We start from the raw sequence: 19,089 nt of genomic DNA on the forward strand, positions 1-19,089 counted from the left end.
CTTCGAGCATGAATATTTACATTACCCTATACAATGATTACACAATTATCCTTGGAATGTCTTAGCTCAAACAACCAATTGGAGTCAAGTTAGCAAAAACATTCCTTTTTTCCTGTTTGGATGATTCAGTTTAGTCATATGGATCATCCCAATTCAGGGCAGTCCACTTTCTGTTTAGCTTTAGAGGCTGGAGTTGTGTACTGTGTTCTTACTTCAGAGCATTCTTCTTGTAATTAATATCAGAAACATCTCTGAAAGGCAGAAAGGCATCATTTTCTTATAGTTACTCAGAAAAGATCCAAAAGTGTATAAGTTTTTGCTAAAAAGATAGTTTATCTTTTTATCTTGTCACATCCAGTGATGAGTTAAAAGATGATGCCATTTCCTATGCTTTTAAAAATAGATCCAAAACCTATGTCGTAGCTGGTATCTTTAAATGTTTTAAGTGATGAGGAGACGAATTGAGAATTTTCTTTAGAATGTGAGAATAGCTAGCTATATACGTTAATGAAGATAGCCTTCCACAGAAAATGAGAGTAAAGCTTTAGACAAGCACTGTTCAGTGAGTTTCAGTGATGATGGAAATGTTCCATATCTGAAAGGATGGTAATGTATGTATGTCTGTACAATACAGTAGCTACTCGTTACATCTGAATATTGAACACCTGAGATGTGGATAGTACAACTGAGGGACTGAATTTTAAATTTTAATTTAAATAGTCATTGTGGCTACTGGTTATTACTGAACAATACAGGATGAAATCACTTTTCCTTACCTAGCAGTTTAAAATTACAAAAACTATTTTGAAAGAAATATTCTAGAAGCCTCATAAACTCCAAAGCCTATGAAAACCCAAACTCTCAAACATTTTGGGAATACCTTTATCTAATTTGGAAAGAAGACACAGAAGCTTATCAATATTTCTGAACATGCTCTAACACAGAAATTATTACCAATATTTCATTATGTTTAGGCTTCTATTAGCACTTTTGTCAAGATGGTTTTACTAGCAGTTTTCCTTAAGTTCTAATATGTTAAATACCATTAAAACAGTTTACTGTTAAGATTAAACTTCCAATGTTTGAAAAGTTTATGCTAATAGCAGAAATCACCTCCATCAAAATCTTTATCAACTTACCAAAATAGCAAAGCAAAACAAAATTATTTGGCTAACTTACCCTATCATCATGATTTTAAAATAAAAATGTAATATTATATTCAGGAAAACTAAACTTAATTTATCTTGTATTTTAAGAACTATATTTTGTATTAAGCAATAAAAATTTTACAAGATCTAGCTGAGCATCTAAAATCTGAAAACAAACAAAAAAACCAAAACAGTCTAGGTCACTGGGAAAAAAGAAAACCTCAACCCAACTCAAATTCTGGCTTTAAAAACTGTAATTAAACCACTGGGCCATCAATTTAAAAAACTGGGCACATTTAAGGGTCAACACTCAAAAACTAAGAAAGAAAAACTAGGTAAATATTATAAGAAGTTTTTAGTTACTGTTGATCAACCTATGAAGTCCCATATCCAGTAATACACCCAAAGTTTCCTTCTAATTCTGTATTTTGAGGGATCTGAATTTAGTAAAAAGAGGTTGTTTTAAAACAAGTAAAATTTTTGCTTTAATAATTGGACTCAATGATAAGAGTGGTAGAATTTAAGAAAGAAATTTTTAAAAAACGATTTACTATTAATTTTTCTGATCATTTTGGATCCATTGTTTTCTATGCATACTGACCTTATATATAAACTCAGACAAAGAGCATATCTTTAACATAAATTTTAAAATCTTAAAGTTCCTGAAATTCAGGTCTTCCCACTTTCTTGGTTCTTTCTTTAATCTAAATTAAAACAAGTATAACCTCAGTGAAGAAGACATTAAAAAAAGTAAGTACATGAAACAGCAATTTAAGAATTTCCTAAAATCCAAGAATATTTAAACAAATGACAAATTTGATAAATATCTCAATATTTTTAGTATTTTAATATTACATAAAAGTATCAAATTTTGCCATAAAATCCAATCTAGTACTTAAGTTTTTATGGTAATAATTCCAAACCTAAGGTGCGGGACACACACACACACACACACATATATGTAGTTTCAGTACTAAATATTGTAAGAACTGAAACCAAAAAGCAACATAAAGCAAAATAAAGTAGAAGGACTAACTCAGGGACACATAAGCTATCTATGGAAGATTCTTTTCATCTAATTAGTTAGCCTAATAAAATAACATGAAATTTCTGTAAAAAGCATACATGTTTATATTTTCAAAGTATCACCAATAAAAGGATCAATATCTTTCCAAGAATTTCCAGAGGATGTTTAGGGGTGAAATACTGTAAAATTTCCTTTCTAACAAACAATAAGAAAAAAATTCTAGCTTTCAGTACAAAGTAGCTTAAAATCGATTACTACTTCCACTGTCTAAAAAGTATAGTTGAGTAACAGTGGTTTTCAAATGCGAGAATTTCTTCTTAGGTAAGTCAAACACATTTTAATTAATCTTAAGTTAACATCACTAGGTTTGTCTCATCAGTTCTTTATTGTAACCAGTATCATTTTTACAATAGGTACAATTTTTTTTCCCTAAGAGATAAACCATGAAATTTTTAAGGGACTGGGTTTGAAATTCACATGCTAGGAAGATATACTGAGCACATCAATGAGTGTCACTTCTTAGCTATCTACATTTTAAAAATATTTAGACATAACAATAAAGTACCTGATCCCTTTCTTTAACATGTTCATAAGCTAGTGGAAAAGGACATAAATTTCTTTAAAACATTAACAAACCTGACCAGTGACAACATACTCTCCTGGCAGGGGTTTTAGTATTAACTTCCTGTTATTTGTGCTCACTTGAATCAAAAAAAAAAAAAAAAAGACCTTCTTGGATTCATACCTAGAATACAGTCTCAGATAATCTTGGTAAAGGAAAAAAAAAAATCAAAGCAGATGGAAGCTAAACTTGTCATTTAATGTCTCTAAGCATTGTAACTTTAGAGAATTCTTAAATGACTTCATGTTTTCCTCATCATACAAATGTAGATTTAACTCTACTGGGTCCACAGATAGCTTGGAAATTTGAATTAATTTAATTAAACTTTCCTCTCTCATGTTAATTAGCAGTAAATCCCCAAAAGAACAGAACTGTGGCTCTATATGGTCTCATACTGGTTTCTGTGCTTTTATCAACTGAAAATGTTTATTTGAAAAATAAGTCTTAGAAGTATTCATAAGGCAATTTTAGCTCCATGCTACTCTAATTCTTATGAAAATATAAATTATGTGGAGAGGCAGGTGCCAAAACCATGGCTAAACCAATTTTCAATACTATGAGTTCTATTAGAAGAGACCTGCTAATTTCCTGCATTTAAAATCATATCTAGGATAGTTTTAAGTTCAGTTTAAAAAGAAACTAGTAAAAAGCTGCTTGACAGACTATATCAAGTAGCATTCATAAAACTGTAAATCTGATCAAATATGTGAAACATATTTATTTGTAAGAATAGCCTACTACTTTTCTCAGTGACATTTTCTTTCCAATGTAGTACTTTGATACGACCAAGAGTAAGGATTAGTGAGATCTGGCTCTCTGCTATGGAGACCAGTTTACTTGTCCTTGGATAATATCAGAGGAAAAGTTGCTACTGGGAGAGAGACCTGGGTTCAGGTCTAGCCTCAAAGCTTACTAATTGGGGAGGGGGGGGGGTTGGGGGTTGGGGAAGATTATACAAGTTACTTAACTACTCAGCACCTCATTTTCCTTACTTAGAAAAGGAGGCTAGTAACAGCTAAATGACAGAGTGGTTGGGAGAATTAAATGAGGTAAACATAAAGTTCCCAGCAGAGTTCCTGAAACAGAGTAGTTAGTTCCTATCTCTTCTTCCCCAGATTCCATACAAAGAAGCTGAATGTTCAAAATGCGTTTCTAAGCTTTGGTTTTAAAACTTGGATTTCTGTGTTGTCTCTAAAAGATTAAAATAATTCCCTGATATAATGAAAAGAGCATCATGTCTGTACTTGCTGCAATTTTTGTACCTGGAACACTTTGTAGCATCTTCAGTTCAAGGTCTAGAAAATGGAGGCTGATCAGATCAAAGGAAGGCTAAAACTCCAGAATACCAAGGTGAAGAGAGCAGGAATCCTCTCTTCCCCAAACTTTCCTTTCTTTACCTCTACCATTCTCTACCTTTCTGCATAAAGGACATAATTTAGTCATATCTATGAGAAAACTGAGTGCAGGCCCTCAGAAACTCATTATTTTTTCTTGCTATTTTTCAAAGTTCAGAAAACAGATAATATTCAAAGTGATTTTAAGTCCTCTATTTATCATGAACACATATTAATATCTTACAGCATGGTATATAATACTTCCACACAAAAATTATGATACAGAACATTAACCCTTTCTTTTTTCAAACAGTGAGGAAAATAGGGTTAACATTTTTGCCTTTTCTGCACAAAGATGCCCAAGCCTCTTATATTTCCAGCAATACAATATGGCCACATAATCTTAAATATACCAAAATATGAAAAGGCTCTTCTCTGATTAATCTAGCATTTTTCCTAGAGTCTGTTCAGTCTATTTATTAAATTATCCCAAGCATCCTTAATTACAGGGAATCAGTTTGAAAATGTAAAAATAAAAATCAGAAAAAGAGCAAAGTATTTTCCTGAAGCTCAGTATCACTCAGGATTTTTCACTCTATCATTATAATATCCATAAAAGGATTTTAAAAATGAAATCAATGTGAACTTACTAGCATTTCAAAATATTAATGCCCTATCATCTTAAAATAAATTGATTAAATGGAGTTATTAATAAAAAGTGGGCTTAAACTTAACTGGCTCATAATGAGAATTATATAAAAAAATTTCATAACTCAAGTGAAGAAATATTATTTCAGACTCTGGCAATATTAAAGTGCTAGCTTTTATTATGAAGCATTGATGGGTAGATATTTCCCAATATATAAAAAGATGAGATTTTTAACACAGTCTTTGGATAATAAATTGTATACTATATGATTTTCTTATTGAAGAATAATAATCGTAATAATAATAATAATAAAAAAAATAAATTAGATGTGGTAAAAATAAAATACAGAGAGGAAAACACATGTAAGAAAGACTAAGGCCTTATGATAGAGAGGACTAAGAAAATATACCATTCTTTATGCATTTTTTAAGAACACAGAAGTCACCTTTGACCCATATCAAACACAGGCTATCAACTTTCAGGCTACACTTCTCTAACATACCAGCCATGTCATCCACCGTAAGCCTGGAAATACTTAATACGATCAAAGCTGTTACCCACCCCCGCAATGTAGAACAAAGAGAAATGCTGTAATAGAGTGATCTGTGCTCGCAAAAGAATAAAATCTAAACTCAATTTGAGTTATAGTCTATCTGCTTCAGGGGTCCTGTATATATACTATTTTCAAACAGACTATTTTACTTAAAATTGGACACAGAAGAAAAATATTTTCATACTTGAAAGACAGTTGGCAAGGAAATTATATAGACATCAAATTATTTCACCTATACTATGCATCTAAATCTACCTCTTACATTCTCCAAAGTTCTGTTTATATGGGTAGTGTGAACACATACTTTTTAACGAGTTTATGAAATTTTGGCTTGACTGTCATCTATTAAGAAAGCTTAGTCAAAAGTTAAGAACCAAATGCTAACAAAGTCCAAAGAGGCCTTACCAAAGCAGTCAGAGAATGAAAAAGTACTTTCTTTAGTTCTCATATACCATGGTTAAAGCCATATGCTACTTTAAAACATTTTCAAGGGGTAAAAAGGAAGGGACGAACATAAATGTGATTAATTTTTTGGTAACTTCAAAGATTAACACTGAAAATGTCTACATTAATGATAAAAAAAATCACTGAAGTCATTTATGATTTTAATAAAACACCTGAGATCAAACATTGTTTTGGGATGTCTAAGGAGGAAAAAACCAAATTCCTGACATAAACTCAAGACCGTTATTCACTAATAACATTTTTATGTTTATCAACTATTTTAAAAGATAACTTCTACTGAATATTCCAGAGAAGTTTACTTTCTTTTTAGAATATACAAAATCCTCTAAGATACTGCCTGTGGAAACAGTATACTATATAATTAATACTGAGAAATTAAAAAGTAGACAAGTTTTACTTAGCAACACAGAAAGGTATTATTTTAAAACACTGAAGCATGTGCTATAAATTGGCTAGAAATAAATTCTTTGGAAGATGTATAAATGCATTCTTTGAAAAACAGTGATTTATTTTATGAATCTGTACAGGGTCAAAATTCTAGTCTGATTGGAAACAGATGGTATCCGAGTAAAGTCAGGCTCTGGACCCGAAACTCCAAACAGGAAATACGGACCTCACTAGCTGACTGCTTCCCTAATCATTCCCAGAGCTTCATACTTGTTATTTTTATGAATATCCAAGATGACTTTCATCTTTTCCTGCTATCTACAAAGCATCAAGCAATCTTCCTTTTTTCTCTTTCTGCGTTAAATATGTATTTTACATACAAATTATATGTTTACAACATAAGAAAACATTGAAACTAATGTACTTTGAAGCTCACTGCTAGTAAAGACATCAGGCATTAACAATAATATAAAAAATAAACTTGAATTTGTCAGATATTATTTTAAAAATAAAAGTAAGAAACTATTGTAACTGTGTCAAAGACAACTTTCTAACCTTACTTACAAAGAAACATAGGTTGTTAAGGTACTGTAGAAAATGATAAAAACAAACCTCACAGGTTTTAGTAAAAAGTAATCAATCTACCCTGCTTTCCCTTAAACAAGCCACTAAGAAGCTATCGGAACAAAGAAAAAGACTTACCGTTTTCCCATTGTAGTAATACATCAAAGAACTGCTGCCCATTCCAGGGACAGGATAGGCACAATACATGTTGATTTTGAAAATGTTATTATTTGCAGCTAACACACACAGCTTCTCTCCAACACATACATCCACACAGCCCAACAGAGTTAAGTCTTCAGCACTATGCATCCACACATGGATCTACTCAAAAGGAACTTATGCAAAATAGGACTGAACCAACTCACAGAGCAGAGAGGGAGGGTTTATGCTGTAAGTAACCTCTTTCAATATCTATCAAGTTCTTGCATGGGTGGTGGACACCGATAAAACAAGTTTTGGAATTTAAAAAAATACAAGTCACAAGTGCTAAATAATAAAAAGCAATATAATGTCCTGGAGGCATACAGACCAAGGAATTATTAATATTGTCATATTATGGTATATATGTCTCTCTCAAAGAAAGGCAAACTGACAGATACGCTAATTTGTTTTTAGTTTTAATTAAATTAGAGCACTTCTAGCAGGGAAACCTAGCCTGCTACACTTCTAAAGACATTACCATCTGGCATGGCCTAAAGTTGCTTCCAACTTTGATAAACCATGATCAAGCAATCAGGATTTGGAAACACTGAATCATGTGTAACAAGAAGGATCTAAACAGTTAAGCCATGTACAAAGTCACTTCCTGGAGAAAGCAGACCTGACATGTAAGTACCTCTCAACTAGCTAGAACCATGATTTTTTATGTTATAAAAATTCTATGGAAAAAATTTGAGAGGAACACATTTCATGAAAAAGCTCATTCCAACAATTCAAAAAATTATTTTGAAAATAAATGATCTGTTTTTAAAACATAAATATTTAATACAGGTTTTCAGTTCTAAAGCTCCTTAAATTCCTTACTCATAATACCAAATAAAAGTTTATAATGGATTACACTGTTCTAGGATATGTACGAAGCAAATGAATAATTAAAAAGAAAAAACAAACCAGGTTCTGTTTTTTCTTACATAAAAAGATGAAAGGCTGGTATGTATACACAAAATGTTCACTGTTGCTAATAAACTAAAACGGATTTTTCAGAAGTCTTTCCTCCAAGTTTACTATCATTCTTAACTAACATTTAATATATTCAAACTTTTATGCTAATGCTCAAATTTCTCAAAAAGGAAAAATAATCAGTGTGGTAATAAATGTCTCATAGATTTTTAAAATTCATTATACTTAGAAGTCAAAAGGTCTTAAACATTTTTTTTGTAAATACTTTGTTTCTTACACACAAACATATCTTGTTATTTAAAAAGTTTTCAATTTGTCTTTTGGTGTGCACGCTAACCCAGAAAAACAGAAAACAACTTTTCTTTCCTCTCATCCTGCGTTGCTGCCCCCCATCCCCTCCATCAAAACCTCTTTGTACTATCTTTTCTCCCTGAGCCTAGGAGGTTCTCCCAGAACTGTGTTAATTACAGGAGGGCTCACAAGCTGCAAAAAGGGGACACATCACTTTTTTTAAGGCACCTTTCATGAAGCAGAATTCCTCTAAAGGAATATTCCAGAAATATTTTGTGAGGGGCTGCCAAACTCTCCATTCTTATGAAAAATATTGATTAAAATATAACAATAAAACCGAATAAGATAATAAGGCCAGCTAAGTTCATAATGTTTTAAAAGCTGATGGTGTCGGAATAACAATAAAACCTCCCTACACTCTCCAGATATAGAATAGGCTAAGCAGCAGCTGCAAAAGAACATCACTGTACAACAGACCATTAAAATGCCAGTCTGCAGAGTGGTCTGCAACTTCCTCCCTCCTGAGAGACCACAAAGACTCATTTCAATCCTCAGAGAGCTGTGTAAAAAGCATTGACTTACAATTAACAATGTCATGCCTTAAAACCATTCAAGTAAGTTTTCATCTTTTATAGACATAGTCTCTCTCTGACAGAGCTTAAAAAAAAAAAGGACAATCAACCATCCAAAATAAAATTTCCTTTTTTTCCCTGAATGATTAAAAATGTAAAAAATCCTATTCTTAACTAAAAATGTAGAGAACTGGGGCAAAGGGGGAGCCACAAGGCACTTTCAACAGTCTCTTCCTACAACCAGTGCTCCAAACAGAAAACTTACGTCGATTAAAAAAAAAGAAATCCACCTAGAGTAGTTAGGCTCATTTCTTTGGGGCTTGCCAAAAAAGAGAGACAGTACTATGATGTTTGTTAAACAAACAGCATAATAATAAATCCAACTATGCAATCTTTACTATTAAAGCACATTGAAAATTTGAGTATTTCATTAACAGTTCCTTTATTTTAGAGGCAACTATAAGGTATAGAAAGCAGAAACAAATATCTAAGTTAAAAAAGATCAGAGTTAAGGTCAGACAGTATAATACTCTTTTGCTGGTCTAAAGCAGTTTATTAAGAACTGGCTAAGATCTGTTGTTAAATACGAAACCTGAAGGTTGAAACATAATAGTTTCTAAGCAGAGCTGAGTAATTAATTTTTTGCTTCTAACTGAAATTTTCATTCCTCTCAAAAACACAGATACAAAATACATATATTAAATTAACCCCCCATAACACAATCACTCCTATATACTACTGTCTAAATTGAGAGTGGATGTAGAAACTTGAGAAAAGAGAGACAAGGGAGTTTACATACACATGGCATTAAATTTATTCCTCAAAAACAGCAAATCATCAAGAAAACTGGCAGTAATTTAAATAAAATGTTCCTGTGTTTTACTTGTATGCTATGATAAGGTCTTCTAACTTTGTTACTCCAAAATATTATCTTTTTTAAGTCTGCCTCACCCAAAGGAAACTAAAACTGGTTGATGGAAACAGTCATTTTTCTTATCACAATTACAAATTATCTTCCATGATAAAGTCCTTTGTTGCTTCCTCAAAAATATTTCTTGAAAAAAAATCTAATTTAATCTATGTAACAGCTGCAGCACAATTTTTTTCCTAGGCAGAATCATATTACAGGAAAAAATGCATATAGATGGATCAAGTGCTGCTCTAGTCAATGCAGTTGTTTAATCTTTGCCTGTTTTTTTTTTTGAAGGAACATGTCAAGGGTTAATCCTATGACTCAGTCTGACAAAACGAGTCAGCTGGAGACAGGGCCACTTTTTAAACCTGATTTCAGACAGACGTGCAGTCTGCACAGGAGCTCTGAACTGTCTTATTTCCACCCACAATTCTATGTAATCACTTATGTGTTCTTCTAAGATTATGTGACTCAACATTCATACACCAAGGCCAACAATCTAAAAAAAAAAATCACCAACTTTTATAGCAAAACAGGCATTACTGTACACACTGGCAACATGATTAATGAAAACATCAAGAGAACCCTGAAAAAAGTATGACTTGGAGCCATACATCTTTTATTAGTAAACTGATGATTCCTGGTTTGAGGATTACTGCATTTCACTGACTTTTTAAATACACTTCCCCACCCTCAGTAGTTCAGGATGTGATGTTTATTTACCATTCCAATAATCATCAAGTACAGACCTAAACTAGGTAAGAAAAAGCTATTATGTGTTTTGCTTATGCAATTTACTTCTTCCCTGAAGATTTAGGGGAAAATGTTTCCAAAAAACCTACTAGGTAGAGACTTTCTGGCAACATCAGATTAAAATCCAGGCCTCCATTTCCTTCTTACTTTTATGTTGACTGGGAAATAAATCTTCCTTAGAGAGCTATGCAATATCTCCTGGGATTACACACCCAATATTTTAATTTATTTTATTAGCTCTTCTTTATCCCTGATATTCCTGATCACTGTAACTCTCAAATCTGTTTGTTAAACTATCCACAGCAAGAATGTTTCCAGAGTGACCTAAAATTCTAAAAAGTTTTTAAACAAAATTTTCAATTTAACTTTATTACATATCTTGAATTAATTAATTAATAAAGGCCAGTTAGCGGTCAATCTTACTGTACATTTTTCTAATACAAGCAGGCAACATTTCAGTGTAACAAAAGGCCAGAAGATCTGGCGAGAAAAGTAAATCTAAAACCCACTCACAGGATTCCTCATGAAAAGTCTCAACATTATTTCTAAGGGAATTAATTCCTGGAAAACAAGACTTCCAGAGTCAAAAACAAAGCCAAACAAAGTTTACAAGTGAATAATCCCACAGATGAACTCAATATATTCCTACTTTATGAAAACTCAGTAAAATACTAATACATTATTGGCTGTAAGGAAGATGGGAGGGGTGGAGTGAAGACAGGTTTAAAAGGACAATAAATAAGAGAATCTACAAGTGGGCAGATACAAAAGCAAAACACCCTTCCCTAGTGTCTCCTCTTTCTTATTTAGCATGTAGAAATATGACTGGTGAATGAATGCTCTCTCCTACATGTGCAGTATTTCAGCGGGCCTGGTTAACTAAATCGGATGCCAAATCAGATACCCAAAGAGTCCAGGCTTTTCTATCTGAACATTATATTGCAAATTTTTCTAGTATATGCTGTTTTGTAAATAAAATGATTCCCAAGGGTCAGGAAATTGGTCTTCTGGTTTTTTCTAATGTTCTCACAATATAGAAAATTTACTTTTGCAAAAAACAAAGAACATAAAACTCTAGCGAAATAATGCATCTCTTTCAGACCAATCCACTGACAATCAGTACCTATTATTTAAATATAATAATGCTATTTATCTGGAATCATATAATGCCTCTTCTAATTCAATAATATTACTCTCATCTTGCTGGTGCTAATCCATCAGTAAAAAGGCTCCTAAATTCTGTCTTTCCACTGTATGAAAAGATTAAACATCAAAGACCTGATTTTGTGATCTTTCCTCTGATGATATTTTCAAACATTTGCTTCAATTATGACTTAATTTTGAGTACCTAAATCTCAGTCAAACCAATCATCAGTTGCAACTGACACATACACATACACCAACTTCTCAGAGCAGAGTAAAATTCATGCTATAGTTCACAAATCACATCATCTGTCTCGGACACAGAACATCAGATTTCTGATCATCTCTTTACAAAAATCTCTAATATGAGTATTAGAAATGCGTAATGATTAACAAAATAGAAAACACTTATATGTATAACCAATGTAAACAATCAGCTATATAAACTGTGCTTATAGGGCAAAAGAACACTTGTTTAATTCCTCTTTTGACAACCATATGACCAAAATGAGGATGTGTAAAAAAGAGTTATACCTCCTGGAAGAGAAAAGAAAATACATGTCCTTTTGAGCTAAATAAATAGTATCCCTCTGTCATTAACATGAACAGAACTAATAGATCATACAAAGCTTCTAAAATGCAATCACTAAATACCTTTCAACAAGACAGAACTACAACTAGTGAGAATATGTAAAACCTGAAGCAAACTGCATGTTTCTTTTGATCATGAACTCACTATGACAAAGCAGTTTTCTTTGAAAAATTAAAGTGGGGAGTCCCCCTACCTAGTAATTCCTGCATCTCTTGGCTGTCCATTTCTTTCCCCACAGGAACTGCAGTTCGTCACTTCTCGTTTACCAATTGAAATAACATGGTAAGAGAATCATTAACCATGTTGCAACTTGGTAATTTTCCTGCAGATGGCTCTATAATCACAGCACTGCCTAATGACATGTGTGAGGGTAAAAAAAAAAAAAATTGAGGAGAGTATCCTGGTTTTAAAATTCTTTAATAAACCAGCACTTTTGAAGCACTTTCAAGACTGGGACAGGGTACTGCAGCACTACTGACTGGTCAGGTAACAACAAAAAAACTAGGAGCAAATAAAGCTATTGTTTGAAACCATACATAATTTGATCTTGGGTCCAGTTAGCTCTCCATTAAAGAAAGTGCTACCTTTTTTTTTTTTTTGGTTTCTTCTTCGACCTGTGTAATTTTTTTCTTCTGAGCAGGAATGCACCACTTCCTTTCAATTTTTGAGAAATGAAACAGTACCATGATAGTCTAGTCTAGTCTATTTTATTTTTAAAGAGACCAGAAGTAACATCTGCATCTTAGCCCAAAACCATTTCAAGACTCTGCAACTGGAAACTTTAAGTACCTTATACATTAAGTTATTTCTGGCCCCTAATCTTTGTTTTGTTCCAATAAAAATTCTTGCTAGTGGTAGTAATTTTTTAATACTTCATACCTGTAATTAGTTAAGTACTGAGAATCCACCAAATCACTCTGCCTCATATACTGAATGATTAAGTAGAGTTCATTTTGGCTATACTCACTGGAAGAACTCATGCAGACTCTGAATTTATGAAAAGATCTATCCTAAAAATAATAATTTCTTACCACTAAATTCAGGTGACCATTCTCAACAAAAACCAAACAATACTTCAGTTTGAAAATATATCTGAGGAGGGTATAATAAACAAGGGAGGAGGTGGGAGATGGTGTTAGTTCAAAGCAAAATCAATTAAAAGTTTCAGTAATGCTTAGTATGCTTCACTGGTAAAGGCAATACACCACCCCAACAAGTGGCCCTTACCAGAAAGACTGAGAACCAGTCATAAAACTTTGAAAGAAAAAAAATGCATTAAGCTACTTGTTCTATATATCTTTCTCCCTACCATTTATTAGTCCTCTGTAACATGAGATAGGCTGCTTAGGTTCCAGACACTGAGTCATACCATATGATGAAAAAGAGCACTGGACTGGGAGTCAGAAGACAGGGACTTAGGTTTTAGCTCTGCCTCTGAGGAGGCATGAGAGTATAGGCGAGGTCACTGAATTTCCCTGAGTCTAAGTTTCCATTTCTGGAAAACTCAGGCATTAAACTAGGCCAAAGATTTCCTAGCCATTTCACCACCAATAAAACCTTTTATTATCTACTCCACCCCAAAGCACTGAATTTTTATTTTGAAAGATTTTTTTTCTCCCCAATTTTTTTTTATTGAGTTATAATAAATATTTTTCCCTGTTTAAAAAAAAAAACAAACATGCAACTTCCATTCAGAACTTCTGATTAAAACGAAGCATTGCCATGCTGGGCTGAAAGAATTTTAGTGAAAGAAATCTGATGTTTTCAACAGCATGGATAATTTATTTCAGTAAGTTACACAATTCGTTAGGTTTTTGAAAGATTTACATCTTCTATTATTAACTTTGAAAACTCAGATTAAGACTCACTGGCATAGATGATAACTAAATGTTAACACGCCAATTTTAAATTGTATTTTTATAATCATACCTTTGAGTGGCACAGTTAAAAGCCTACAGTCTCACATAAAATGAAAGACTGATCAGGAAGGGAATCAAAAAACATTACAACTTCTCAATTCTAATCTAAGAATCCAAATGCTTTTTGTCTTCTAACAACATTTATACACTTGCAAATAAATTATCTTTACAAGGGGTTTATATATTTCCACTAATAATATTTTCATTTAAAACTAAAATCTTTTTAAACAGCTCTATAGTGTCTGTAAAACAAAACAAAACAATTAAGAAGAGCTGACATCTTACCAACAGGTAACAACTCCTACCTAACTCTGTCATCTAATCAGCTCAATAACAATTCTGATTTCTTAATAATGTGCAGTTTGATCTACAGGTCATTTTATGTTTACTACAGCATCACAACAAAAATTTAAGATTTTTGGCCATATTCTTCAAATAAACATGTAAGCCTCTACAGAGATGGCTTTGTTATAATTTCAGCAGGCAACAGAGTTAAGGAGTCAATCCTTAATTCAAGAGAGCCCATCTTAACTAAGCAGGCTGTGGCCTCTGCACTCTTCTGTAATAAAGAACTTGGGCCTGTTATTTGCTACTTTGTGCCTTTTGGCTGGAGAACATTGTAGATCATAACAGAGACTGTTCTGTGGGTTATGAACAAAGGTGGCTGTAATGAATGTGCAACGTGGACAGTTGACAGGGTGTAACAGGAGAACACAGAGTGAAAAGCAGGTAGAGGGCCACAGCACCTTCACAGCTGTGTGATCTTGAGGAACACTGGACTGCTGTTAACACTGATTATTTCAGACTGAAATGACTGATATCTATAAAAAATTTAAACTGTGTTACTATTACTAAAATTGGAATAAAGGTAATATGAATACAGGATCACAAGTATTAAATGCTAAATGCTTAGACCACATATGAACAACCAAATGCAGGTCTTCCTAGCTGTGATGTATCTAACTGAGAGAAAGACTAGGTCTATGTAAATGGGAAGAATTTCAGTGATCTTTGCCACAGAAAAGACTTCCACCTTTCTGATGAAAAACCTGGAGCTTTTTCTTCCATCACTCCCTGAAAAGCTTTTACAAAGTCTAAGTATGCTAAACATTTTATAGTATATAGCTAAAATATATCTAGTTCTTCTGAAGGATATTTCAGATTTTCCAGTATGTTGTTTATACCTCCTGAGTCAAATGTGTATGATTCAGGAAGAAAGAACTATGGCTGTATTGCTAATCATCTGAGTTTGTTTATTTATTCAACAAATATTCACTGAGCATCTATTATGCACCTAGGAGTTGCTGATAAAGCAATAAACAACATAAGTATTCTGATAAAGCAGTAAACCATGTAAGTACCAAGATTCTCCTGGGTGAGACAGATAAAGAATAAACAAACTACAGTACATCAGATGGCAGTAAATGTTTCAGAGAAAAACATATCAGGAAAGGAAAGAGGGGAATATGGGGCGTGTTGCCATTTTATACAAGATGGTCAGGAAAGATTCTCCACTGATAAATTGATAGGTGATCAAAGAAAAAAATATTAAGGAATATAGCTATATAGGTACTAGCTATATAGGTACTATGGAGAAGGCAATGGCACCCCACTCCAGGATTCTTGCCTGGAAAACTCCATGGACGGAGGAGCCTGGAAGGCTGAGGTCCATGGGGTCGCTGAGGGTCGGACACGACTGAGCGACTTCACTTTCACTTTTCATTTTCATGCACTGGAGAAGGAAATGGCAACCCACTCCAGTGTTCTTGCCTGGAGAATCCCAGGGACAGGGGAGACTGGTGGGCTGCCATCTGTGGGGTCGCACAGAGTTGGACACGACTGAAGTGACTTAGCAGCAGCAGCAACATATAGGTACTAAGGGAGGGAAGGCTAGAGGGATAAATTAGTGGAAGATGAAGTCTGGGGGGATAGCAGGGAACAGATAACAAGGGTCTTGAAAGCCATTTTAAGGACTTTGGTTTTACAGTGATAAGAGATGCTCCTGGAGAATTCTGAACAGAAGGATATCATCTGACTTAAATGTTAAAAGGATTGGCCTGTGCTAAAAAAAAAAAAATGATTTAAGAAAAACTGGGAGGCCAATTGGGAAGTGCGTATGTGCTTGCTCAGTCACTCAGTCGAGTCTGACTCTTTGCGACCCCATGGACTGTATGTAGCCTGCCAGGCTCCTCTGTCCATGGAATTTTCTTTTGCCTCTCTCCAGACAAGAATACTGGAGTGGGTTTCCATTTCCTCCCCAACCCAAGGATCAAACACAGGTCTCCTGCACCTTCTACACTGGCAGGTAAATTCTTCACCACTGAGCTACCTGGAAAGCCCCACTTGGGAAGATGCTTCCTTAATTCAGCAGAGATAAAAGTGATTTGGATAATGAAGATAGCAACAGGTGGTAACAAATGATCATTCTTGAAGCTAATTTTAGTATGGGAAAATAACAACTGTTTTACTTTTATATCAATGAAACTGTAACTTTTTTTCCTTTAGAGAAAGGTTTCCTGTATTATGGTTTTCCATAGTGATCTGTCATATGAAGTTCATGATCATGCGTTGTTAATTACATCAGTCCTTGCACACTGCAGAGTTAAGAGCTGAATTACTGTTAATTTACCATTTGGGGCACAAATTTATTCCTATTATTTTGTGTAACTAGGAGTTAACTGCACAACTGAGGGAAAGTGAAAGTCACTCACTCCGACTCTTTGAGACCCCACGGACTATACAGTCCATGAAATTCTCCAGACCAGAATACTGGAGTGGGTTGCCTTTCCCTTCTCCAGGGGATCTTCCCAACCCAGAGATCAAGCCCAGGTCTCCTGCATTGCAGGCAGATCCTTTACCAGCTAAGCCACAAGGGAAGCCCAAGAATACTGGAGTGGTTAGCCTATCCCTTCTCCAGGGGATCTTCCCAACTCAGGAACTGAACTGGGGTCTCCTGCTTTGCAGGTGGATTCTTTACCAACTGAGCTATGGGGAAGCCACAACTAAGGGAAAAATATAGGACAAATAGTTCAGTGTTTTGTACCAAAAAACAAATTAACTTATTTTTGATGATCTGAATAGTCAGAGTAGGAGGAAGCTGAAAGGTACAGCTTAGAGCAGAAAGTCGTTAACAGATGATGTTCCCTGTTATAGATAACATAAAATAATTGCGTCGCAGTATTTATTTTTATCCTCTTAATTTAATTCAAAAAGCATGTCCTGGATACTCCACTACATTCCCAGAGGGTAGTAATTTCTCAAATGAAATAAATTTTAAAGTTAGCTTATTTCCAAAGGTCAAAGTTATCTTTTGACTATAAGCATCTTGAAGACAGAGTATGAGATCCATGGTTTATTGTTACTTAAATATCTAAAGCCCAGAAGAATTTTTAATTCACGATAAGCACGCTATAGTCACTAGCTTTAATAGAATGAATTCATTTGAATGAATTTGAATGAATTAAATTTCTCAGTGGAGATTTACTAAACACATTCCACTCTAGTAGTAATGAATTTCTAATTCTCATTCAAATGACTGATTTTAAAAATTTACAAATATCTTTTGGTGATATTGAAAAGATATTGATAGACTGATTTCAAATAATGTCAAGTTTTACATTTAAAAAATTATCAAGTTCAAGTCAGAAAACTTGAGCTTTATTCAGTTCACTACAGTTGCTGAGTCGTGTCCGACTCTTTGCGACCCCATGGACTGCAGCACGCCAGGCTTCCCTGTCCATCACCGACTCCCAGAGACTGCTCAAACTCATGCCCATTGAGTCAGTGATGCCATCCAACTATCTCATCCTCTGTCGTCCCCTTCTCCTCCTGCCTTAAGTTTTATTACTTATTATTATTTCTTATTAATACTAGCCATCAATAAACTAAAAAACAAATAAGAACTATAAATATTCACTCAAATTATAGAAGTTAACAACAAAAAAGTTAGTTTTCTAGTCATCTAAGTACAGACTCTCAAGTTTTGAATGCAGCTTTTATGTTTAGAGAGAGACACGTCTTGTTTGAACGCAATCTGTTTCACAAGCACATGTGGGTTCAAATTGATTCTCAAGCTGCCAGGAACTACCTTTTTAGCTTTGGGTTCTATGAGGAAGTTGAACCAGGATAAAAAATATGGTGACTGGGGACATGTATATGTAAGTTCAAGGAAAAAATTATAGTAGTTTATATAAAAGTTAAATTAGTTTTTGAACTTAACTGTTTCAAATAAACATTTAATAATGTATCTCTACGTGGACTTATTTTTGATGCCATTAACTATTCTGTATATTATTACCTAAAATGACATTTAAATTCTAGAAAAATTATGACATCATAGGACCTACTTTATATATGAAGGTTCTTCAACTATCCTAATCAGGTACATTTTAGGGCAAATAACTGTCCTGGAAAGTTTGTATGTGCCCAGGAACTTAAGCAAATGATGACGGGACTAATGAGTATTAAGTAATGGATCTGCTGCTGCTGCTAAGTCATGTCAGTCATGTCTGACTCTGTGTGACCCCAAAGACATCAGCCCACCAGGCTCTCCTGCCCCTGGGATTCTCCAGGCAAGAACACTGGAGTGGGTTGCCATTTCCTTCTCCAATGCATGAAAGAGAAAAAGTGAAAGTGAAGTCGCTCAGTCGTGTCCGACTCTTAGCAACCCCATGGACTGCAGCCTACCAGGCTCCTCTGCCCATGGGATTTTCCAGGCAAGAGTACTGGAGTGGGGTGCCACTGCCTTCTCCGAAGTAATGGATCTAAAAGCAAGCAAACAAAAAACACGGTATATGTCTAAAAAAAATACTTAATTTTATTTATTTTCTCTTTGGGTCTGCTTTTCATAGGAAGTAGATTTATGACGGTAAGACTATATCTACTCTAGGCATATACTTGACTTATGTTCTTTAAGTCTAATGCAGGGGTTCACAAATCATAGTTGCAGCCAAATATGGTTCACCACCTGATTTTACAAGTGAAGTTTTACTTTCTAAGTTTTGGTCGTGCAAAATTTCCAGAAACAACTTCAAGAACC

General features: G+C 34.1%; 1 protein-coding gene across 6 annotated transcripts in view; it reads right to left on the bottom strand.

The window, feature by feature from the left end:
* The window catches only part of TCF12 (transcription factor 12), a 395,418-nt gene that overhangs the window by 56,567 nt on the left and 319,762 nt on the right, over positions 1-19,089 (bottom strand). The window contains exon 1 of one of the 6 annotated variants that reach the window (XM_055537847.1): positions 6,888-15,647. The exons of 4 other annotated variants lie outside the window; for them this stretch is intronic. In XM_055537847.1, the coding sequence (XP_055393822.1) occupies positions 6,888-7,058 (171 nt within the window). In that variant the 5' untranslated portion in view covers positions 7,059-15,647. Of the gene's footprint in view, positions 1-6,887; positions 15,648-19,089 lie in introns of those variants that run through there. One more of the 6 variants, XM_055537848.1, reaches the window with a different exon arrangement.

Source organism: Bubalus kerabau, chromosome 10, assembly GCF_029407905.1.
Source record: "Bubalus kerabau isolate K-KA32 ecotype Philippines breed swamp buffalo chromosome 10, PCC_UOA_SB_1v2, whole genome shotgun sequence".
NCBI lineage: Eukaryota > Metazoa > Chordata > Mammalia > Artiodactyla > Bovidae > Bubalus > Bubalus kerabau.